General features: G+C 32.5%; 4 protein-coding genes across 6 annotated transcripts; 2 read left to right on the top strand and 2 right to left on the bottom strand.

Annotated features, from left to right (window-relative positions):
* Positions 1–2906: 2906 nt before the first annotated feature.
* On the bottom strand, positions 2907–5037 carry LOC108847044 (uncharacterized CRM domain-containing protein At3g25440, chloroplastic). 2 transcript variants are annotated; one of them, XM_018620212.2, is made up of 4 exons: positions 4867–5036; positions 4320–4475; positions 3522–4236; positions 2907–3374 (listed from the first exon to the last, which is right to left on the bottom strand). In XM_018620212.2, exons 2-4 carry the CDS (start codon positions 4400–4402, stop codon positions 3093–3095), a joined length of 1080 nt encoding a protein of 359 aa, XP_018475714.1. In that variant the 5' UTR covers positions 4403–4475; positions 4867–5036; the 3' UTR covers positions 2907–3092. The 2 variants fall into 2 exon arrangements, with proteins under 2 accessions (XP_018475714.1, XP_018475715.1); XM_018620213.2 differs by lacking the exon at positions 4320–4475 and having other exon boundaries at positions 4867–5037.
* A 5995-nt stretch (positions 5038–11032) lies between these two features.
* On the top strand, positions 11033–12382 carry LOC130494752 (uncharacterized). The gene is made up of 2 exons (XM_056995626.1): positions 11033–11176; positions 11255–12382. The coding sequence occupies exons 1-2, from the start codon at positions 11051–11053 to the stop codon at positions 12278–12280; spliced, it is 1152 nt and encodes a 383-aa protein (XP_056851606.1). The 5' UTR covers positions 11033–11050; the 3' UTR covers positions 12281–12382.
* A 6544-nt stretch (positions 12383–18926) lies between these two features.
* Positions 18927–20254, top strand: LOC108846669 (uncharacterized). Its single transcript, XM_018619875.2, has 2 exons — positions 18927–19103; positions 19190–20254. The coding sequence occupies exons 1-2, from the start codon at positions 19038–19040 to the stop codon at positions 20252–20254; spliced, it is 1131 nt and encodes a 376-aa protein (XP_018475377.2). The 5' UTR covers positions 18927–19037.
* A 980-nt stretch (positions 20255–21234) lies between these two features.
* On the bottom strand, positions 21235–23818 carry LOC108844681 (ethylene-responsive transcription factor RAP2-7-like). 2 transcript variants are annotated; one of them, XM_018617968.2, is made up of 9 exons: positions 23105–23816; positions 22998–23023; positions 22874–22904; positions 22688–22775; positions 22435–22583; positions 22070–22164; positions 21867–21994; positions 21711–21788; positions 21235–21604 (listed from the first exon to the last, which is right to left on the bottom strand). In XM_018617968.2, exons 1-9 carry the CDS (start codon positions 23533–23535, stop codon positions 21407–21409), a joined length of 1224 nt encoding a protein of 407 aa, XP_018473470.1. In that variant the 5' UTR covers positions 23536–23816; the 3' UTR covers positions 21235–21406. The 2 variants fall into 2 exon arrangements, with proteins under 2 accessions (XP_018473470.1, XP_056851599.1); XM_056995619.1 differs by lacking the exons at positions 21235–21604; positions 21711–21788; positions 21867–21994; positions 22070–22164 and having other exon boundaries at positions 22431–22583; positions 23105–23818.
* Between the last annotated feature and the right edge of the window lie 2184 nt (positions 23819–26002).

The following is a 26002-nucleotide window of genomic DNA, read 5'->3' as shown; positions in this document are numbered from 1 at the left end:
GTAGTGTCTTTGTCTGATAATCCTTCTCTAAAGCTTTCCACACTCCCAATGCCGTAGTCTGTTTCATAACCTTTCTTAGCACCAGGTTACTTAGACTAGCACATATCATATTCTTAGCACGTTTGTCCATCTCTTTTCGAGTTAGGACATCTGTGCCAGGTTTTATATCCTTCTCAGCATCCTTGTCTTTATCTGATGTAGAGCTAGTGTCTTCTTCATTAAGCACACTGTCTAAATCAGCGTTCTCAAGCTGCATCTGCATCTTGAATTTCCACATGCCAAAATCCCCTTTTCCATCAAACTTTTCAACCTCAATCTTCACCTTGGTGTTCTTCATTGTTCTCAACTCAGCCGTAAGAACAACCCCTCAGATTAGGTTTAAGTGCACCACTCGCAGATACGAAACTGTAAACCGTTCCCCTAGCTTCCCTGATGCTCTGATACCACTTGTAAGGTTCTAGTTCTTGAATCGATCAACTTCAACCTTAGTTCTTTAGCTAATTAGTTAGCTAACTTGATCAATTAACCTTGATACGATTTGTGTTTGATGTTTGTTAGGTAATACTAAAGACAAGACACAAGCTTTGGTTACCCAGTTCCCGTTGAGGTAAGTCTGGGGGAAGATCTCAGCTTCCAATCCACTATCTCACGTATGAAGAGTAATACAAAGAGATATGAATGTTCAAGCTACTACAAGACCGTAGCTGAACCTAGAACTATCAAACCTAGTTCTACTTCTCCCGATTGCTCTACTACTCAGGTAAAACACAGACGATCTTTTAACCAAGACAATCTGATAAACACCTGCTCACCACAATCTCTTTCTCGTTGCCGTCGTAAACAAGTCTCAGGTTCTTCTTCCTTTTATACGCAGGTATATTGAATACCCTAGACGACTTGGGCTTTGTCTATTGAGACCCATAGGACTTGTGCTTTCACCAAGTGGGCTTTAGCTTTCTCAGGCCCAACTGATAATAGAGACCACATCTCTACAAGTTTGTTATTTCTAATCAGGATTTGTTTGTTATCAACCAAACGAATAAGGATTTATTAACTCCAAATAAACAAACCAAATCGTTATAAGAAAAAGAAGAATACTGTGTAACATATGATAAAGGATGAAAATATTACACTACAAGGCAGTTTTAAGTTTTTAATGTCAATATAAGACAGTTATGACTACTGAGGTAGTTTTTGTTAACTAAAGACATAGATTCAATTAAAATGGTCCCGCTATTTTTGAAAACTAGTTACTTTTTACTTTGTAATTTTTTCTGGGACCACACGTTTGAAGCCTAAAAACATATAAAAAAAGAAAATCAGAAATTATCAAAAGCTTCTTCTTCACAACTCTTCCTTCCCTTCTCCGCCCCTGCAATTCTTCTTTCTCTGCTTCATCTCTAATTTTCCACTGCTATTCTTCCTTCTCATCTTCGGTATGTGTTTTACAACTCGTCTTTGTTATCTGCATGACCTAAGCTTTCGCCGCCGACAAAACATCATCTCTTCTCCTTTGCTGTGATCTTTCTGTTTCTTCTACGTGCTCTGAAACTGGCACAATAAGCTTGAGTAACAATAGATAATTTGGGCATTTTTGCATATTTAGTCCCTAAACTTATTTTTTATTTATTTTGTAACCCCAATACTTTTCAAATATGAAAATTGGTCTTTGATTTCGTCCAAAACTTCAGATGCTACATTTTATCTCCTTGTAGTAGGAATATATCTATGAAAATACAATAAAACAACTAAAGAAACACCTAAACTTCCGAAAATATATATCTCAAACATGTACATATTTCATTGATCACATGATGTACACGTGGATATAATTCATATATACATACATGTAGATAATACATTATGTGTACACATTGATAATCTTTGCATATTCATGTGTATTTAACAGTATAAACCACGATTATGAGGGATGTCACGATATAGATAACACTTAATGTACATGTACATATTGAGCTAACAAAAAGATAACACTCAAACATATGTGTACATGTAAATATCTGTAAAATAGATCTCAAATATGTACACAACTTTACAACATGTTGAACGTCTAATATGTATCTCAAACATATAAGTTATATCCGTAAAGTAAGTGTAGCTTGATGGTTATTATCATTCGTTCATGCTCTCCAGCAAACCTTGGTTCGACTCTTCCCTCCTCTCTTTTTTGTTTAGTTTCAAAGTATACATGTGTACATTTACTTGAAAGTGTATATATGTACATTAAATTCAAAGTGTACATGTATACATTAACTTCAAATTGAACATGTGTACAATTACACTATAAGGCAATTTCAAGAAAATATTACACTGTAAGGCAATTTCAAGTTTGTCAATATCATCAACGTGTACACATAAATTATACTGTCCACCTCATTCTCATCATTCCCATTCACAAGTCGCTCACCTTATTTTCATTGGTTTACCCTTATTTTATTTTTAATTTTTTTTCATTGTTAAAATATCATTTTATTTTTATTTACTATACCATGTTAATGGTATGTAACATTTTGTTAAATTAGTTCTGTGGCCACATAAATTCTGTGAGATTTGAACTCATACAGTGATCATTTAAAAAACAGACTATTTTTTAAAACTGTAATTTTACAAGAAAAGTTTATATATATTTTTAATTAAATAATTAATAAGATACTGAAATTTTTGATACTTTTGGAGCAGTTGCCATTTGCCATTAAGAAATATAGTTTTGGGTTGACAAAAAGAAGGAAATATAGTTTTGGGCTTTGTACCCATTTTACAATAGAGTCATCATATGTCATGTTTTAACAACAATTCACCTAACTAAATATTTTCTACTTGAGAACTTATATTCATCCATATCTGTTACTTTTCAAATTGGGAAATTTTTGATGCTGCCAAAGGTCTTGTGTTGTGTAAATGCATCTCTCTATTAGACAATTGAGTTTATAGAATATACAGTTTTTAAAAGCTTGACAGAACGGCTTTAGTTTAGCAACTTTTAAACAAGAAATAACTTCGTTTCTGCCTTGTGTTTATGACAAGACATAGAAACCAAAGTTAAAAGTTTCTAGAAGTCCAATGACCTACCAGTTTCAGACAACTCTTCCAGATGCAGAATCATTATCTAATTCATTGAGCTCTTCTTCACTTTTGTCTTGGTCTTCAGAATCAGCTTCAGTATCCGAACAACTCATATAAAGCCTATCTCGGTCGTGATCACATGATTCCTCATCCAAGATTGAAAGAGGATTTCTGTTACTAGGGTCATCGTAAAGAGAAACATGTCTGTAGTATAGCTCAAGCTCTTTCTCTGCAATGGCTATGAAGTGTTTCACAGACTCCAGAGACTGTTCGTACTTTGATTTCTCATACGCCTGCAAAAGAAACAAGACCATGTTAGGAACAAGCATACAGAAAAATAGCCCCCAAACAACACAAGAGTAGACTACTCTAGTACATAAAACTCCAATTCATCTACAGTTAAGATACCAAAGCTACTAACAACTCTTTGATGGACTTACCCTTTTCTTGGACAATGTATCAATAGGAGACATAACTTTTGGCTGAACATAACCTTTCCCTCTATAAAATACGATTGTATCATCGCCGATTATGTTAACAGGCACACCACCACTCAGTTTAGCAAGCTCCTCTGCGTACTGCTGCACTTGTCCAGGCTTACTATTATTGCAAATAACCTTAACGGTCTCATGTTTTTTCCAATGCATATGCATGTTTAAGATGACACCACCAAACACTCCTCTTCTCCCAATGGGAACATAGTTAGATCTCTTCTGACCCATTTTCTTCAAGTAGAAACGCTCTTCTCCGGTAATCTCATGGGGTCGAACCTCAGGTCCCTGCACTTTAGCAACTTCGTACCGTTTCAGTTTCTCAATCAACGATGCTTCTTTGATCTTGGCCCTTTCAAGCTTGTGCTTTATTCTTTCCTCTGGATTAGCGAACTTCCCCTTCTTCTTCCCCTTTACGGTAAGTCTTCGTGGGTCTTTCCTGTTGGCTGCGTTTCTCTCCTCTCTCTCTTTCTTTCTCTTCAGCTTCAGTCTCTTTTTGGTCAGCCACTTCCACTTCTTGGGAGGATCAAGTTCCCGTGTTTCGAACTTGGGTTTCCCTTCTGATATCACTAGGCTCACCGTCCCATGACTGAAGTTTCTTCTACATATCGGTTGAAAGAATGTCCATGTTGGATAAGCAAGTTCTTGGGTTTGCGGAAGAGACCTGGTGGGAACGAACCATATACAAAAGAATATAAGCAGATATGAGACAATTAACTATGTTGTATGGTCTTTAGACATACGAACCTGGCGGAAATGAGAAGTGGATATAAAGATCTAAGAAGAGATGAAGAAGCTCTTTGAAGACTACGAACAAAAGCAATTGCCATCAATCAAGAGTGTGACAAAACCTTTTTCATTCAAATGCAAATCTTTTCAAGAAATCGAATGTTTCATATTAGCCTGCCAAAAAAAAAATATAATAATCAAAATTTAGTGAAAACTATGCCAAAGAAAAACAAGATTAGACAGTCGCAAATTTTGCAGACAATGAACTACTGATAAGGACTAGCAACTCCTTGTTCTTTATGGTTATAATAATAAAAACAATAAACCACAAGGTACTTGTCTATATAGAAGAGAGCTACAAAACTAGTTTTGGCATACTCTTGATGAAGACAAAAACACGAAAGGCTTTTAGCTTTTGTAAGATCAAACTGGTACAGAAACATATATTCAATCGAACAAGAAAAACAACGTAATCCAATTCGCAACACAATCTCAGAAAACGAACAACAATATGAAAGGAATCAGAATTGAACGGAGCAAGAGAAATGAATTAAGATGAGCTTACATGACAAGAAGAGAAGCTTATAGTATATTCTCAGGCGCGGATACCTCAGGTTAATAGACCGGCGAGAAGAGAATAGAAGCCATGGATTTGCGCCGCCGTGAAGAGTTGTTTAGATAAAATCGTCAAGGCCCATTAGACCATGATTATCGCACAGACCACTAAAAGGTTCTTCAAACAATTTTTTTTTTAAAACCTTTTGTCTTTAAAAAAAAGAAAAAAAAAATTAAAACCCACCGATCGCGGTCCACCACGTGTCAGTGGGGTCTGCAAACAGTGCAAAACACCATCAACACACATTTCTTCCCCGGCGACTTTTGTAACAGATCTCTTCATTTTGGTGGGGCCTACCACCTACTTTTACTCTGAAAACTCTTTCAAGAGACTGCGATAAATATGCTCTTAGGCTCTCATAAAACTTTAATACATTCTTTTTATAAAATGATTTAAAAAATAAATAAATAACGAAAACGAGTATAAAACTAAAACACTTTATAAGTTGATTCTAAGTTTAATAAAGTGTTTTTTTTTCTATGTAATCACTTATTTATTTTTAAAGTTTGGAAGACTTCGCAGAAGACTTCAAAGTATTCTAACATATAATGCTCTAGAAAAGTTTGTGGTAAGTCTTGTGAAAAGTTTCTATTGTATTTTATTTATTAAGACTTCCCGAAAAATCTTCTAAACCAAACCAAAATTTAATTTTTTTATGTCTCGATCAAATTTTAATAAAGTTTTAGTCCCGCTTAAACATTGAATTAAAATTATTTTATTTTAAATTAAATACACTTTTCTGTTATAAAGTGATCATGGAAAAGTATTATATTGTTATCCATGTTTGCCAACAACAATAATTAATCTTGAGTCGAAACAATATAAAACATTATAATTGAGTAAATCATTCAAATAATTTATGAAAAAATAAAAAAATAGATATAACTTATTTTCGCAGGATTAGATACTACAAAATAATTTCAATCAATATCAAATAAATTAAATTAGTGTATTATTTTGTTTATATATAAGGGACTTGAACTTGAATTTAAATAAACATAAATCAACTTGGACCTAGAACTTGAATTTAAATAAACATAAATCAACTTTAAACAAGAAATTGAAGACACAAACAACATGAACTTCGAACTTATCTTAGGTATGAGGAGGATTCGGGGGGGGGGGAGTTAGCCCCGTCCTCATAAATCTGGAGTTCACAAATGTACATATCTAATAGTGGCAGATCTGTATCTGGAAACTCTCTCAAGTATTTGATTCTACCGCATAGATATTCCCTAGTTTCAGAAGAATCAGTTCTTTGTCTTCCACCCAAATCAACTTTGTCAACATAACTTCTCTAGTTCTGAGTTGCTTCTCTATTGAGTTTCCAGAACCTTTTCTAAAGCATATGCAGCTGTCATCTCAAGATCAGTTGGTTGGGCCGAAGTGAAGCTGTGCATCTTACGCAGGTAACTCCAGACGATGTATGGCTTAACCGAGTGTTCGCCACTCATTTCTCCTTCTTGGACAACAGCTCTTATGGTTATGGGGCTGCAGAATATGTTGATCGTTTTGGTATAATCCAAAATTTGGTAAGAACGATCTTCAAGAAGGCGTAGTAGATCCATCTCTTCCATGGTTAAGCCAAATACCAGTGGAGCCAGCTTTTGTGTTGTCATAACTTTTTTTATTCCAAAAACTAGAAAGCTGAAACCATTCCAATGCTAGAGGAGAACGACTTGCAATACTTGCAGCATGGTAGTGAGCTTCATTCACAATCAATTTTACTACCCTGATAGCAAGCTTTTTGAAACAGTTTACAGAGATAAGGACTATATTTAGAGATAACGATAAACTTTTGTATTGTGATTATACATAGCTACATAGTATTAGGAGACAATATAATGTGTGTGTGTGTTTCTATAAGAATTAATTCAATTAACACTTTCACTTCCGCATTAACGATTTTGTTAACCTAAATAATCAATTTTCGCTTCCACATTAAGATTCTTTATACACTGTGCTTGTTAATCATTTTGGCTGAAGTGAGTGCATAAGTAAAAAATATGAGATTCAGGTGAAAGACATAGAGTATTGCCCAAGCTAAAAAAAGAAAAACAATTTTTGCACAGTTTTTGTACAAACAAAAAATAACACAATTTTGTAAAAGAAAAAAAAAGAAACACAATTTTGTACTATTCATTATATAACTGATTTGTATCTATTACATGATATGTGTTGAAACAGAGTCACTAAGAACTAAATAGATACTTTGCACACAAACACAAAAAGAACTAAGTAGATACTTAATGAAACTTGAAGACACTTAAAAGACTTACAAAATGAACTTGAAACAAATTACAACTCCTACTTGAAGAAACTAATAACTTGGACTTAGAACTTTTACTTAAATAAACATAAAACAACTTAAAACTAGAACTTGATTACACTAAAAGAGACTTACAAACTGAACTTGAAACAAATTACAATTCGTAATTGAAGAAACTAACAACTTGGATCTAGAACTTGAACTTAAATAAACGTAAAACAACTTAAAACTAGAAATTGAAGACACAAACAACACGAACATTGAACTTATCTTGGGTATGATGAGGATTTGACAAATGGTGGGGATGTGGAGTTAGCCTCATCCTCATAAATTTGAAGCTCACGAATGTACATATCCAATAGTGGCAGATTTGTATCTGGAAACTCTCTCAAGTATTGGTTTCTGCCGCATAGATATTTCCTAGCTTCAGAAGAATCATTTCTCGGTCCTCCACCCAAATCAACGTTGTCAACATAATCTCTCTGGTTCTGAGTTGCTTCTCCATTGAGTTTCCAAAACCTTTTCCTAAGCATATGTACCTCACTACAAGAAAACATTGATTTTGCAACTTCAAAATTAGTTACTAAATGGTTGCAAATAAGAATTTTGTAACTTATTTGCAAGTATGTTGTATGGTTACAAATCCTTCGTCGCAAAGTGAAGTGGTTGCAAATCCGTTGATAATTTGCAACTAATTTGTAACTACAAAACTAGTGGTGCTTTAGCTACTACAAAACAACTCCAACTAAGTTTGCAAATATTTATATTGTTGTGACTAATTAGCAACTGTTTTATTTCAAAAAATATTTATCTTTTTTAGCTACTATTTCAGTTAATGCAGTGTTAGTATAGTCTCAAATATTAGTGACATATAAGCAACTGTATAATATTGGGTAGTGTCAATTACGTTACAAAATATAGTAACTATTTTGCGACTGCGTTATTATATGTAGATAAACTGATTTGCAACTACTCAGTTTTGGCAGTTGCAAAACTGTTACAAAAATTAATGACTATTTTGCAACTTTCCTAATATAGTTGCAAAATACAGTGACCCTTTTGCAACTATATAACTTTTAGTGTTGTAGCAATATAGTTGGAATCATGGTGACTAATTTGTAACAACATAATTTATATAAATTGATAAAATTATAATTTGAAACTACAATATTAATGGAGAAAACGTGGAGAAACCAAAGCTGTGTAGAACTGGCTTTTATACTCCTCAGTTGTTGCAGTCAGAATGGGAAGAATTAGATTTGTGTAGCACGATCGTAGAGTTGGTGGAGTCACGATCCACGCAAGAAATGTTTATGATTAAGCGGTTCAGAAAGAGAAATAACGACAAGGGAGGGAGGATGGAAGAGCATCAAATCTGGGTGTTCAAGCAAGGTCTTAACAGATTTAACCCACGGCAATGGTGCTACACTAATGACATTGGAGATCTCTGCATTTTCCTCTCCAAGTCTGAACCTTTCTGTCTCAAGGCCAGCTCCCACCAGAAATGCCAAAACTCAATCTATTTCATTGATAAAAGCGAACGGAGAATATTCACTCTCGGGGATAAGTGTAAGACGAGTAACTTCTCCAATTTCACTGCCCCTTACTTCATTCCACCTCAATCTTACCTCAATGCTAATCGTATCAATCAGTCCAATTCTCCTTAAGCTTTTGCTGCAGATCAACCAGCTCTGTTTCATTTTCTATGTATTATCCATGATGCTTTGGCTTTTACTATGGAAATCGAAATTCTAAAGTTTAGATATGAATGAGTAATGCGATCTCAAGTGTTGCCTGAAATATACAGAAGTTGCACGACCATTAACACCTCTTCTTGAAGCCTGAGTACTAGCTTCAACCACAAGCAACTCCAGGTTTGTGATTTCCAAATACGTTAATAATTTCTACTCGGTGAAAGAAACAAAACCAGTTGCAATATATGAATGAGTAAAATAATATTAGATGAAAATAAAATATACTGAATAATGTTAACATGTTTATTTGTAATTTTTGGTAATGACAAATAGATTTACAAAGGCTTAAATAAGATCAACCCAATTGTTTATACTTCACTACAAACATCTGCTTGAGTAGTAAAATGAATGCAAAAGGAAGAGATTGCGCTCAATAGGTGGCCGATCAACAGGTGAGAGATGAGAAACAGATTGGAGATGCTATCAAGAAGACACCTAGATGCCACACAACATGCTCCAATCATTCCTCCACAGGTCATAGTGGTCCCTCGTCTTTTCTTCTATAACAAAACGTCGCACTAACACATCCATCATGCATGTTACATGTCTCTGGCGGCATAAAACATGCATTCTGAAACAACAATAACAAAAGACAAAACGACTTGTGTAATGAAACTACTTGTTTGAAGATCGTATCGTACATGCATGATCCTCTCAAACAAAATGATTTTTTTTTGTTCAGATTTGTATAAAGATCTTCCTTCAATGTTTTCCTTGTTTCCATGTCAGCCTCTAAGTTTCTTTTTTGTTTCCATGTCAGCCTCTAATTCTATTGTTCAATTTTTCTTCCATGTCAGCCTCAGATTCGTATAAAGATCTTCCTGTGCCCTTTGTTTCCATGTCATGTCTCTGTACATGCATGTTTCAAAGCTTTTAATATTTTCCTCTTGCTTCCCAAAATTATCTCTTAGTTCTTGCCTCTCATCAGTTTTAATTTTTTCCCCTCATTCTGTTGTTTAAACCTACATATCTAATATTTTCATCTTGCCACCATCTGCACTCAAACTTGTTAAACCCTTGGGGTCTGCTGCTGCTGGACTCAATCCAAGAAACTCACATGCCATATCAAAAATATAACATTAACTTAGATCTAAAATAATTTACAGGTGGTGATGAGAACCTAAGGAAAAGAAGAAACAGAGAAATTAAGTTGAAACATATAAAAACTTACTTTTTAGCAAAAAAAAAAACATATAACAACTTATTCATTACCTTTCATGTTTTTGTGTCGTCAGGCACATGATCAATTCAAGAAAGTATGTTGATGGACTTGAGGAACTGAAGAATTGATCTTTCTCGGTTTTTTTTAAGAGAGAGTTTATTTAAACATCAGGTGCATATAAAATATGCATGAAGATTAACTTTATGTGACTATTATCGATGTGATTTGTATGTGTACTTATATAAACGTAACAATAAGCAAAGTGGTGGAATACATATGGTGTAAAATATATGATTACAGTAAACATTTTTCTATAGGATTGTCGTTTAATCTACATACAATTTAATAAAGAATTTGTATGTGTTCCTATATAAATTTATCATTTTTATCAACAATAAATAAGTACTGGGAGAGTAAAAAGATTCCAAAATTACATAATAAAGTTGATTTTTTTTTTTAATTAACAGCAAGTGCCTTCAGGAACTTATATGGCGTCAATGGATTAGTTGGAGTGCCATAGTGCTTGTTAATAGTATAGATGTATAAAAAAGAAATATGTTATACTGTTGGAATAGATTGTATATGATTATGGAAAGACTTGGTGAGCAAGGCAGGGAGAACTATGAAAATTAAAAGAAAAAAATTGTGTTATTAGTGTTATAATAATTAGGTAAAAAATTGATTCATGGGCCCATTAATATATTTGTTCTGGTAGCCAAAACAAATAACATAAATTGGACCCTAGGAAAATGAGAACCACACAAATCGAAAGGAGTTGTGGAAAGGAGTGAGGAGCAAGACTACGTACTCATCTCAGTTATATGGCTCCATTCGTTGGTAAGTAGAATAATTGAAATAACTATTGACTCCGGAAAATGAGAACCACAGAAAGGAAACGTAGCTATGGAAAGACTTGAGGAACAAGGTTATTTATTCATCTTATATTAAATGGAGTCATCACCAAAGTTTCAACTAGATATCTTTTCATTACAGGAAAAAAAGCACGCTATGAGTTCTCTACTTCTCAGCCGTCTCTCTAGGCTCTGTATGAGGAAACCTCCTGCGCTAAGAGTTGTAAGCCACTCTCTCTTGTCTTTTTAATTTGTTGTGTAATACTTTTGTTTTTATCTGATATCGGATTTCACTCTGCAGAAAAAATACCTATCTGGCGCTAGATACTTGTCAGAAACCTCTATTTGTCGCATCGTACGCGCTGAACATTGTCAATATAGTTCGAGGGATGAGAGTGTGAGCAAACTTGTGATTCGCAATGTTAATGCTTGGGAAGAGAAGGATGACGAAGTTTTGGAAAAGTTGGTGCCCACGGAGTTGATGACAGCAGCAGGAACGATAGGAGCATCCCATGGCTGGGTAGCTACTTTGAAAGAGACCGTAGTGTGTCTTCAAGACGATCTAAACCCGAGAGCGTCTGATTCAGATCCGAAGCGAATCTCACTGCCTCGTCTCGAAACGCTACCTCATTGCCAAACCCAACTGGTAACCAACGTTGCCATGTCGTCCTCTTCTCCTGATGACGAAGACTGCATCTTGGCAGTCAAGTTCGTTGGACCTCAACTCAGCCTATGTAGGCCTGCTGAAAAGAATAAAAAGTGGGTCAACATCAGAATCGAAGACCCAGGCTTCTTCAACTCCCGAGTTATGTACTCAAAGAGAGATAAGATGTTCTCCATGCTGGATTGTGGAGGCACACACATAGGATACTGGGATCTTGAAAAACACAGATCACGTAACTTGGGGTCTTGTTCCTACTACTATAAAGAGTTTGTGCAGTCGGAGTTGCAGCAGTTGTCTAAGTGTTACAGGAGCGAACACTTGGTGGAGGCACCCACAGGTGAAACTTTTATTGTTAAGTGGTACTCAGATAGGAGCGAGCGCAATTTTGGGATTCCGTGTTGGCAGCGTTTCATGGTGTTCAAGATACAATATGATAAAATTTGCACAGCCGTATCCACTAACGACATCGGAGATCTCTGTATTTTCCTCTCCACCAAAGGCGAACCTTTCTCTGTAAAGGCTAGCTTGTATGGCCTAAACCCAAACTGCATCTATTACGTGCGCGACTTTGACTTCGGAAAAGTCAGTATCCACGATAATGTCTGGATCGGTGGACTTGGCTTTTCCCCTGTCCCTTACTTCATTCCACCTCAATCCTCTTAATTGTGTTTCTTTACTTTTCGCATTTAGATTACTATGGAAACTCACTCGCACTTCTATTGTATAGTCTGATTTTCCTTTCAAATGTTATTTGGAGTTTGAGCATCACAATGATACAACCACTCTTCCTATTTTGATTGAGATGCTTGTTAGTTAATTAATTACTAGATACCGACCGCACTATGGCGGTGGATATTATTTTGACCAAACTTCCTAATAAATATTCAGATTATATTATTTAATTTTTTAAGTTAATGGTTTATATATATATATATATACTTTTTGTTTTTTTCTGACATCTATATATTATATTCTCTTTACATTTTTTTAACGTAATTTATTATAATAATACAATTATTAGAAACATTACATAGACGATTCGAACCCAGACCTAGGTGTAGAAGCCTTTAGACCTTAACCATTAGACTAAGGTGCTTCCACATTCTCTTTACATTTATGCACATGTTCGGACACATTTGTTTTTCCGAGTATCAACTTTTTGAATTTTGAAATAAAATTTGTTTGAATATTATAAATTTTAAGAAGGAGATCAAGTCGGATTCTTCGAGTATGGGTAAGTTCTTAGAAACCTAGAATCTCTAAATAACTTATATGTATATGTTTAAAAATGTCAACAAACAACTTATAAAAGGTAAAAAATTAATACCCACACGCACGCGCCGATAAAGTTATAGATTATTCTATTGAAAATAAAGTACAAAATAATATTACATATTTTTAAGTGATTTATTACAGAATTTTTTAATTTATCTTTAATTAATTCTAACCACTTTATTTATTGACTTTTAATTAATTAAACAACATTTATTACAAAGTAAAAAAAATCGAATTTATCTTTTTTAAATTGTTGATAACATCTTCCTAACTTTTTCCCTAATTGTATTTATTATAATAATTCGACATCATTTATTTTACGTCTTAACAATAATAATTTCACAAGTTTAAATCAAATTGTTTCACTCATGACAAAAGTTAAAACCAGTTCACAAATAGTTTTTATTTTTATTTTCTTTTTACAGTTAGACATGGACATCCAAGTACTTATTAGAGTATGAACTGTTTTTTTGAATATCAGGGTTTTTAGTTTTAAAATTAAACTCCATTCAGATATCAAAAAATTTCGGATGAGTTAGAGTTGGATCCTTCTAGATTCAGGTAGTTTCGTAGGAACTTAAAAATATTTAAATAATTTATGTGTTTAAATTATTATTAAACAATTTTTTAAACAAAGTACAAATCAAAATTGGAACCAGTGTTATTAAACCCGGACCGAACCGACGGTCGGACCAGGTTCAACCATGAACCGGACACAAATGCGGGTTGGGTTAATGCCAAAACCCAACTATAATTGAACCGGTTAAAAACCCCTATCGAACCGTTAAAAACCCGTGAACCGGCGACCCAACGAACCGGCTAAACCCTGGTTCTTGTATTAAATCAAAAATTTATTAATAAAACAATTAAAATTTCCTTTTTAAAATAAAAATAGGATTCAGATTAATAAGGTAAAGTCATCTCATATTTTTCTCTTGAGTCTTTGACGTCTATGCAAGACTGCAACTCATAAAGTATCTACTTCTCAAGGTATTGTTTTTGTTTCGAAGATTTAAAAATTGAAAACTTAGATTTGAAGAACTCAATCATGGTATAATTTTTAATTTTATTTCATAGTATAATTTTTTAACTAAATATTAAATATGACAAAAACCCGGAGAATAAAAATTAAATATGTTTTTCTATTGATTTGAGATTTTGACTATTACATTGTTCTATTATTTTTATTACATTTTTAGTTTGTTACTTTTAAAAATTTCTAAACATTATGGTTATTGAAATATTTTATTTGATATGATCTTTATCTTTGTAAGAATATACATATTCAAAATATCATTAAATTTAGTTTAGTCTAATCAAACCCGGATCGAACCGGATCGAACCTGGTCGAACCACATTGACCCATGACCCAAAAAAATCCTGTTCGCTTGCCGATCCGGTTTTAACAACACTGATTGGAACTGATGCGCAAATCAAGTTATAATATTCTTTAACTAGATTTTGATCCACGCTTTTGAAGCGCATACATATTTTTAATTTTATAAAATTTAACTGAATTTATAATTTTGATTAAAGAATAAATAAATTTTTTTGAAGCGCAGATATATTTTTAATTTTATAAAATTTAACTGAATTTATAATTTTGATTAAAGAATAAATAAATTTAAATTTTTCTATCTGTGTTACAAAAAAATTGTTCTATTATAATAATTAATTTTCAAACGGTGTTTTCATACCCAACCAAGATCTATGATTGAACCGATAAATCTAGTGATATGTGTATAATTCAGTTCAATTTAATAAAAAGAATTGTAATTATAATCTTAGAAAACCTAGTAAAAATCTAAAAATCTGCTATTAACCTAAGATCCTATATAAGATGACCCGCTGAAAACCAAAAAATAAATAATATTTTTGAAATATTTATCAAATAATTCATACTTCTTAATATTATATAAAATTGAAAAGTAATTATTTAGACTTTAATGAGATTTGTATTATGTCTTTTGAAGAAAATGAAAAAATGGTAATAAGAAAATTTATTATTGATATGAAACTATTATTTCTTTTTTTGTTACTATGATAAGTTTTTATTTTATTTTATGTTTTGATCTAAAACTTAATTTTAAGATAAGTTTTAAATAAAATGAACACTTGAAATTGGCATATCATTATATATAAAAAATAGAATAATAATATTTTTTAATTTGCATGTATATATTCATATCCTATTTTTAAATACTATTATAGATGAAAAAATGATATTCAAACTAAATGAAAAGTATAATCTGCATAAAATTAAAATTATTATCATTCACAAAATATGGAATGTATTAATTACCATAGTTATAGAGAATATTCTATTTTAGTTAAAATTAAATGACAATGGGAAGACTTGTAAATATATTGAAATGCAGGGGCATAATCCTAAAATTTTAAAATAGGATCCTGATTAATAGTATAGATTTCTGAATTGTGTTAGTGTGGAATGCATTACGGAAAGTAGGATTATTTACAGTGTTATATACCCACCATTAGGTATAATATCTATACTATTAAAGCATTGATCCTATTTTTAAAAAATTAGGATTCTGCCCCTGCATTTCAATATATTTACAAGTTTTTTCATTGTCATTTAATTTAAATTAAAAATAGAATATTTTTATATAACTATGGTAACTGATACATTCTATATTTTGTGAATGATAATAATTTTAATTTTTATGCAGATTATACTTTCATTTAATTTGAATATCATTTTTTCATCTATAATAGTATTTAAAGATCAGATATGAATATATACATGCAAATTAAAAAAATATTATTATGCCATTTTTTATATAATAATGATATGCCAATTTTGAGTGTTCAATTTTTTTTAGAACTTATCTTAAAATTAAGTTTTAGATTAAAACATAAATAAAAATAAAATTTATCATAGTAACCAAAAAAAGAATAGTTTCATATCAATAATAAATTTTTCTTATTACCATTGTTTCATTTTCTTCAAATGACATAATACAAATCTTATTAAAGTCTAAATAATTACATTTTCAATTTTATATAATATTAAGAAGTATGAATTATTTAATAAATATTTCAAAAATATTATATAATTTTTTGTAGGCTTGAGCAAGAAAAATATATTGATGAGTTTTCTTGCATGTTCTTTCACATCTTCGCGTGTTATCTTTTTTTGGTATCACATGAGGAAATAACTAGATATCATGATCTTCACATTAAACTCATGATGTTGAACTTTTTCTAAAAAGAATATAATTGTCATGCTGTTATACATTAGTTATTGTTACAATTATACTTAGCCATTTGTACATATAGATGTAGTGGTGAACATGAATCAGATATCCGGATTTTTGGAGATATTTTGATCCGATCCATTTTGTTATAATAATCAATTATTTGATCCAATTTGATCTGTAGCCACACGGATATTCGGTGCTCCGGATATTCAGATAAGTTTAGATTTTCGACCGGATATCCGATTCGATCCGCAAAAATAAATTAAAATTAGTAAATAAATCATAAATTCCAAAATAAGATAAAATAATAATAACATTTTATTACAAAAATAAAAATTTATTACTTTTAAAATCTAATAAATAACTTAATAAATCTATTTAAAAAGTACTATAAAACTTATATACAATATAATATTTATATAAATTATATATATACACGTCTTTACATACATGTATATGTATTCAAATAACGGATCAGATCAGATATTCATTCTTAATAATATTAGTATTTTGTTATTTGCTTCGTTTCTTACAGATATTGCATATAAGTATTTTCTTTGCTTCGTAGAGTTACATATATTTGGAATTTCGGTTCAAATCGAAACAGATAAAATCAAAATTTACGGATATTTTGTCCAGCTGTTATGCTATTGTGAATAAGTTAATGTGACTATTATGCTTATATGTGATTATGATTATGTGTGTTTATTCTTATCAACATATAAAAATTGGTTATGTTGATGTAAATCATGCTACTATGAAATTTAAATCAAAGAGAACGGCTTTCCAATGGATTGTTGTAGGTCATGCTATTAAGGAATTTAAATCAGAAAGGAAGACTTTCCAATAGAATAATGTTATGAATAACTCGCCTATACAACATGAATATTGAAGCCGAAATCCTAACCGAAAGTTATATGGAAAAACAGATTTGTATTCCTAGAATAAGTCTCATACCGACATATGCAATATGTCCTTTCAAAATGAAAAGACTTCAATTTTCTATAAGAGTGTTCTATGAAATGACTATCAACCAGAGTTAAGGTCAAAGCTTAAAAAGTTGGTAATTTTGTCAAGTCTAGTCTTACAATTATATGTCGTACTATCAAGAGTCACTACAACTGGAGAACTTCAAATTTTTAAAACATAGCGACAATAGTGTTTTACAAAATATTGTATATAGAAAAAGATGTTAAAGTCACACCATGAATGTTAAAGTAAATAAATTTGATGTTTTATCTAGAAATATATTTGATATTTATCAATAAAACATATTGACTGGTGTTATGTAATATTAATATTTTTGATTGTGTCGTTTTTAGTTTGTCTTACACAATATAAACAATATTGAGAGTTCACAGTTCTATATATTTCAATTAACTATAGCTAATATTATTTTGAAAATAATAAAAAGTGAAGTATTTATTAAAAATAAAAATATCAATATACTATTTAAAACACCATTATTATTGCAATAGAATATCAATCAAAAATTATGTAAAAAACATATTATTGTTATTAAAATGTCACCAATACATACTGAAAATCCAAGAACTAACGTGAGAAAAATATTTTCAATCTTTTATGTGTTCGTGAATTAAAACATAAAATAAAACCCGTGCAACGCACGGATCCATATCTAGTTACATAATAAAGTTGATAAATTTTTTTTTTTAGTTAACAGCAAGTGCCTTCAGGAACTTATATGGCGTCAATAGATTAGTTGGAGTGCCATAGTGCTTGTTAATAGTATAGATGTATAAAAAAGAAATATGCGTATACTGTTGGAATAGATTGTATATGATTATGGAAAGACTTGGTGAGCAAGGCAGGGAGAACTATGAAAATTAAAAGAAAAAAATGTGTTATTAGTGTTATAATAATTAGGTCAAAAATTGATTCATGGGCCCATTTAGGGGTAGGCGTTCGGGTATTCATTCGGGTTTCGGTTTAGTCCATTCGGGTTTCGGATTTTCGGGGTTAAAGATTTCAGCCCTATTCGGGTATTTATAAATGCCGGTTCGGGTTCGGTTCAGATTTTTGCGGGTTCGGTTCGGATTTGGTTCGGGTTCGGATAACCCATTCAAATTATTTTAAAATTTTTAAAATTCATTATATACTTTAAATTTTCAAAATCTATAAGAAAGATAATATATTACATATAAATTTTAATAAAAAATATGTCAAAATACCTAAATTTAACATATATATTGATTTTCTTTGAATATTTGGATAGTTAATCAATATATATTTAACCATTTTTGGTGTTTTTAGTATACTTTAGCTATTTTAAACATTTACTTTTTACTATTTTCATATATTTTTTGAGTGTTTTAGAAAACTTAAAGGTATCTTATATATTTTGAATGTTTTTAATATACATTATATCTAAAAATAATTTATATATTTAAGTATATAAATCTATTTCGGATACATTCAGGTACCCGAAATACTTCGGCTCGGATCGGGTTTGATTTCGGTTTTTTAAATACCAAAATTTTGAACCCATTCGGATATTTAATCAATTTTGGTTCGTGTTCGGTGCTATTTTTTCGGATCGGGTTCGGTTTAGTTTTTTGGGTTTAGATTTTTTGCCCAGCCCTAGACCCATTAATATATTTTTCTGGTAGCCAAAACAAATAAAATAAATCGAACCCTAGGAAAATGAGAACCACATAAAATCAAAAGGAGTTATGGAAAGGAGTGTGGAGCAAGACTACGTACTCATCTCAGTTATATGGGTCCATTCGTTGGTAAGTAGAATAATTGAAATAACTATGACTCGGGAAAATGAGATTGAGAACCACAGAAAGGAAACGTAGCTATAGAAAGACTTGAGGAACAAGGCTATTCATCTTATATTAAATGGAGTCATTACCAAAGTTTCAACTAGAGATTTTTGCATTACCAGAAAAACGCACGCTATGAGTTCTCTGCTTCTCAGCCGTCTCTCTAGGCTCTGTCTTAGGAAACAACCTGCGCTAGGAGTTGTAAGCCACTCTCTCTTGTCTTTTTAATTAGTTATGTAATACTTTGTTTGTTCTCTTTTTTTTTCTGATGTCGGATTAATCCGCAGAGACACTTCGTTGGTGCTCGTTTCTTGTCCGAAACCCCTCTATGTCACATCTACGGTGCTGAACATTGTGGAGAGAATTGGCTTGAAGGGGAAATCGGTAGACTCATGATCACAGATTTTTCTGGCCCTAGCTGTTGGACTAGGGTTTTGGAAAAGACGGTGCCAATGGACATGATGGCAGAAAGGGGAACGATGGGAGCATCACATGGGTGGGTACTTAGTTCAAAATACGGCCCGTATCTTTCAGATGATCTCAACCCTGGAGTGTCGGAATCAGATTCATCAGGAATCGTACTGCCTGATTTCGAAACGCTGCCTCATTGTCAAACCGAACTAGTAACCAACGTGGCCATGTCATCCTCTTCTCCTGATGACGAAGACTGCATCTTGGCAGTCAAATTCGTTGGACCTCAACTCAGCCTATGTAGGCCTGCTGAAAAGAATATAAAGTGGGTCAACATCAGAATCGAAGACCCAAGCTTCTTCAACTCCCGAGTCATGTATTCAAAGAGAGATAAAAAGTTCGCCATGCCCGCTTTTGGGGGCACACACATTGGATACTGGGATCTTGAAGAAAACGTGGAGAAACCAAAGCTGTGTAGAAATGGATTTAACACTCCTCAGTTGTTGCAGTCAGAATGGGAAGAATTAGATTTGTGTAGCACGGTCGAAGAGTTGGTGGAGTCACGTGGATCCACGCAAGAAATGTTTATGATTAAGCGGTTCAGAAAGAGAAATAACGACAAGGGAGGGAGGATGGAAGAGTATCAAATCTGGGTGTTCAAGCAAGGTCTTAACAGATTTAACCCACGGCAATGGTGCTACACTAATGACATTGGAGATCTCTGCATTTTCCTCTCCAAGTCTGAACCTTTCTGTCTCAAGGCCAGCTCCCACCAGAAATGCCAAAACTCTATCTATTTCATTGATAAAAGCGAACGGGGAATATTCACTCTCGGAGATAAGTGTAAGACGAGTAACTTCTCCAATTTCACTGCCCCTTACTTCATTCCACCTCAATCTTACCTCAATGCTAATCGTATCAATCAGTCCAATTCTCCTTAAGCTTTACCAACCAGCTCTGTTTCATTTTCTGTGTATTATCCATGATGCTTTGGCTTTTACTATGGAAATCGAAATTCTAAAGTTTAGATATGAGTGAGTAATGCGATCTCAAGTGTTGCCTGAAATATACAGAAGTTGCACGACCATTAACACCTCTTCTTGAAGCCTGAGTACTAGCTTCAACCACAAGCAACTCCAGTTTTTGAGTCTTAGCAAGTGGTCTCAATCCCATCGTTTGTGATTTCCAAATAAATTAATAATTTCTACTCGGTGAAAGAAACAAAACCAGTTGCAATATATGCAATGAGTAAAATAATATTAGATGAAAATAAAATATACTGAATAATGTCAACATGTTTATTTGTAATTTTTTTGTAATGACAAATAGATTTACAAAGGCTTTGTGTGCCAAGTGAACGCAGGGTAGGTTAACCAACCCCATCAGATGATGGGTGCCTTTAGGGTCCGTCCTTGGATAGTATATTGCTGGTTGCACCTTTGTCCGAGACACCTTCAGAGACATAACCACCAAGAACTGCACTGGACTCACCTTTAGTTACATACGAATGTGTACAAATAGAAAGGCTACCGTTTTATCTCCTAAGAGTGAGTTGAGTTCTTAATTTGTTCTCTCTCAGAGATGGTAAGGTTTGTGTGGACTTTTCTTGTAGCTTCGCTCCTATAGCTGGGTCGAGGATGAAGCAAGAGCCTCTTGTCGTTGGTGGTGGTATGCTTTTGTGACATCTGCTGAGTTAGATGCTTCTGTGTTGAAGTCTTCTGCTCCCTTGGAATTCAGCTTTCTAGTCTTATGTTCAGTTTAAAAGATGATGTTTCTCTAGCCAAGTGCTATGTTCTGTTGTTTAATCGGTTGGATATTTCTATTACCGTCTGCTTAGTGTCTGTACTTTCTCTTGTTCATCTTTGTTTGCTAATGAAATTTACAGAGGAAAAAAAAAGGTTTTATCACCTAATCCATTGGGGGTTCCAAAAAGTTTCACATAACGACAAAAATTCAATCCTCGTGCCTTATATATTTACAGCGCATAACATTCTTTTCCCACATTAAAGATAAAGATAAAGAAAGCATATGGATCCATTTATAAAGAATTCATATAGAAACACAACTTTTATTGTAAGCCTCCTTCTGTATAGTTAAAATTGTGGATAAAAATAACCCTGAGAGGCATTTTCACTGTGAGGTTGTTGGCGGGAATTAGAGAATCCTGATGATGCTGCTGCTGCAACTGAGAACAACTGTGGTGGTTGTTGCGGTCTCATGGTGCTGGTTTGGCCAGGTCTCTGCCATCCCCAGTTACTCATCATCCCTCCTTCAGCTTCACTTCTATTCTCCTGAAAAATCAAAACATAACATTTAAAAACAACATCAAACATTGTTTCACTGTCTGGAATTTACTTAGGAATTGTGTTGTTTGACTTCAGATACTGTTGTCTTTACCTCAAAGTAAGCACGATGGTCCGATGAACCATAAGGAAGAGGTGTATTCACCGGCTTTCCCATGAACTCGGTATCTATCTGCAATTTTGAACACTTGTAAGAAACAGTCTAACCATTTTGAAGGATTCTTCAGAGATTTGATAATTGAGAAATTACCGTCAAGCTAACTCCAGTTTGAGTTACATACGGATTAGAAGGGGAATAAGAGATCCTCCCGTTTTGCTTTGACACATATCCGGGGGAAAGAGAGATTCCCAAGTTTAGATCAAGTTTGTCATGACCACCTTCATAGAGATGAAGAAAACAATCAGAGCTGTTTTCTATCGACTGATGATGAACATATTCACAAGATTACATACTCTCAGAGTTAATGTCATTCGGGTATGAACTAAGCTCAAAGTTTGTGACTGCTTCCTTACTACCATTAGAGCTTATCGCAGCCTTGTCGCAAGCCCTGTTTTCAAGAAGCAAGTGTTCAGAAAGAGAGAAACTCATGCTGGATCTTGAAAACTAATTAAATTCTTCTTAGGGAGGTATACTGTTTTTTTTTTTCTGGCCAAACAAGTAAATCATTATCACTATAAGCAGCTTCTACTCCAATTCAACCATTTTAAAAAATTTCCAAGACTGAACAATCGTACCATTTGCTAAAAACAGCATTTTTCTTTACTTCACCAATCCTAGTGTCCCATTTCAGAGAATGAAAGAGAAAAGGTTTGCTCACTTTTTAGCAAGAAGCTGCTGCCCCATCCTAGCTTCCCATCTGCCACAATTGTGTAATGTAATCCCTCTATACTTTGAGCTTCCCCTCGAGAAACCAGTGCTCTGACGACGGAGTATGTGCACAAACTCTTCCTTACTCAGGTTCTCTACCTGTTTTTTAGAGGTTAATAACATTCGAACAACATAAAAAGAAAGATCACATGACACAAATTAATAAGCCAAACTAACATTCATATATATAAACAAAAAAAAACCTGTTTCATATCTTCCTCATAATCACCAACAGTAAAGTTGATATCAGCATCAACGCCTCTAAATTTGATAGCAGCTCGATCATAAGCTCTACATAAATATATACATAAAAATAAAAAAATAAAAACTCAAAAGTTGATTCATATATAAAAAAACCTAACCCAAAAAAGGATAAAGTAGAGAGGTACCTAGCAGCGGCATGAGCAGTGTCAAAACCACCTATATAAATTGAAATAAATAAGAGAGTTAAAAGATGAAATCTAAGTACACTTGTTGTTCTATCAACAATCAATTCAAATTATTTAATGTTACCTAAATAAACTTGTTTCCCACAATCCCTGCATTACAAAAAAAAAAGAGTTCTTATTAGATTTGATCTCACAAAAAGTTCAAATAAAAAGTTGAGAAAAAAGATTTACCAAATGTGAGATTCCCATCTACCAGTTCTTCTATAGAAGGTGACTCCTCTGTACTGCGAGCTTCTTGACCTTGGTCCTCTCCGGCTCTTTCTCACCTGAGCCGGCGCCGGAGCCGGAGCCACCGTGTCGAAAGAGAGATCGATCCAGCTTCTAGAGCTCGAGCTTCGTAGGTGACCAGCCACGGGGAATAACTTCTTGGTAACGCCGGAGATAGAAGCGGCGCTTTCGTCTCCTCCGACTTTTAATATATCGAAGCTGAGAGTGAAATCTCGAGTCGAGATAGAGGAGTCTTCGTCTGCGTCGGCATTGATTACCGACGACTTCGACGTCCCTGACTCATCCACTCGGTTCCCTGAGCCGTCTGACGTCTGCCGATCTGCGACTGAGTCACTGTACTGAGTCGACTCGGCGTCGAGATTAAGATCAAGCATCTTTGTAACAAAACACTAGCAGAGGAGGAGCAGAGCAGGATCAGTATCAGCGATCGTCTTTTAATCTTTCTTTAGTCAACACGATGATCACATGATACACAGAAAACGAGAAGAGAGAGATAATCGAAGCACTGACGCTGTCGTTTAAAAGTGACGGCGAGGAATGAGAAAGAGAAGTTTCGTAGACGGAAAAATGTTAACGCCGGCGAGAGAGAGAGTGTTAAAAGAAGAAAGAGGAGGGAGGGAGGGAGACGTGTGAGGGAACATTTCATAGCCTTTCTTAGAGGACTGATCCACCATTTATAATCAAAGCTAAAACATTTAATATCTCTCTATATACAGTATAACCTCTATAAATTAATATAGAAATTAATATTTCTATAAATTAATAATTTCTATAAATTAATAAAAATTTATAGTTTTACTATAGTCCAAACATTATTAATTTATAGAGATTTCACTGTATAACAATATGATTCATCGATAATGTTATATAACGTTATTTTTTAATTGACAAAAAAGAGTATAACGTTATTTTTTCTCTTTTGGCCTTGGTCTACCGGCTTAGCAGGTGTCCGGTTGTTATTGTCACTTTTTAGATTTTTTATTTTAAAATAATTGCACTCCTTACCCACTAAACTCACCCTATTTGCATTTCACACATTAAATTTCCCCAATTTTCTTCCCCCATCACTATCATTTCCCTCCTCCTATGATAAATCCCTAATATCCAACTTCTTTTAAGATTTTGAACAAATTCAATCTTTTTTTTTAATTTCAATTAGGCACTGCTGCTTTCTGGTCAATGCTTTTGATTTACTATGATGATCTCGGCTCACTACTTCTATTTACTCAACCTGCCGTCACTTTTATCAAGGGGATAATAAGAGTTAGGCATTTTTTTACCTAATTAAGATTGTAATTCTGAAAGGAATTCTATTCAAATATTCTAAATAAATATAAAATTTGATGTAAAAATTATATCATGGATGCTAAAATGAAAATCTACCTGCAAATAAAAAAAATATTAACCAATATATTAGAGACATGTGAGGCTCTAAAAATACTATATCACCATTTTTACTAGAAGAAATATTCAAATACTAAGCACAAAAATGCATACTCTTTTCTTTTTATTAAGTTTTTCATTTATTGATCAATCAAAAAGTACCATATACAAAGAATAGGCTATTAAAAAGGTGCAAAAAAGAAGAAAAAACCATATACCTATAAAAGACTTTCTGCTATTAGGATTATAATCAAACTAGATTTTGCCTGCACATAAGTCATAGTATGACCACTCAATTAATTACTTAATATGACATTTTTATTATTTATATTAAATTTTAATAATCAATAAAAATATCAATGATAAATAAATTTTAACAATAGACTTGAATTTTATTTTTAGTTATAACAAAATCTGTTAAAAATATCTAACAAAATCTAGTAATATAATAGTATTATTATTAATGGTAATTACAATTTTATCATAAAAAAAAGAAAATAAAATTATTTTATTTTATATATTTATCATTATAGTCTTTATTATATTTAAACAGAGGTATTCTATGAATTAAATATGAAAAAATTATATTAAATTGGTAGATTAAATTGTTTTAAAATTTATTTTCATTTAAATAAATTTTTCATTCATTGTTAAAGCATCGTAAACTATCAAATATTTTATGCAAAAACTAAAATTATCAACATATGTTAAATGTTTATTCACAACTATATGTTATCTTTTTGTTTATTTTGAAACTCATAGCAATATATTATCTAAAATTATTATATGTATAATATAATAATACTGGTAAATAGCTCATGTATTATTTACTATGTTACTAGAAAAAAATTGAAATTTTAATAATGAATTAAATTTTTGTGATTTATATATTAATCATGAAAAATATGAAGCCTAAACAATAAAATTAAAAAATTATACAATATATAATATTAAATGTAAATCATATTTTTTAAACATTTAAGAGGATATCAAAATTATGTAGTTATAAAATGAAAAAAAATATCCCTCATGTACGTACGTATGGGATAAATTCTCTAGTTAAAATTATAATCAAATACTTCAAACCTTCTCTACGAAGACCATTTAAGAGATGATTCCTTGGAGACGGAGCAAATGATTAGAGTAATCAACAAATGAGTCAAGAAGATGATCACCTCCCTTAAACACAAATGTATATTCCAACACTTCAAATTCACATACCAATATTTCTAGTAACAAATTATTTAAATTTATTCTTACATATATTTTCTGTTTTTGATTTTTTGTTAATTATTTCTATTTCACCCAAATTTCAAAGATATTATAGAAGTGTCTTCTTTACTAAGAGATTTACAAAAATCTGTTTAAGAACTATTAAAAAATATGATCTTTTAAAATTTTATTTTACATGTCATCATTACGATCACTCTCACGAAAAATATGATATTATTTAATGAA

This window comes from Raphanus sativus, unplaced genomic scaffold, assembly GCF_000801105.2.
Source record: "Raphanus sativus cultivar WK10039 unplaced genomic scaffold, ASM80110v3 Scaffold0011, whole genome shotgun sequence".
NCBI lineage: Eukaryota > Viridiplantae > Streptophyta > Magnoliopsida > Brassicales > Brassicaceae > Raphanus > Raphanus sativus.
The sequence above is the reverse complement of the archived record's forward strand: the minus strand, read 5'-3'. Positions and strand labels throughout refer to the sequence as shown.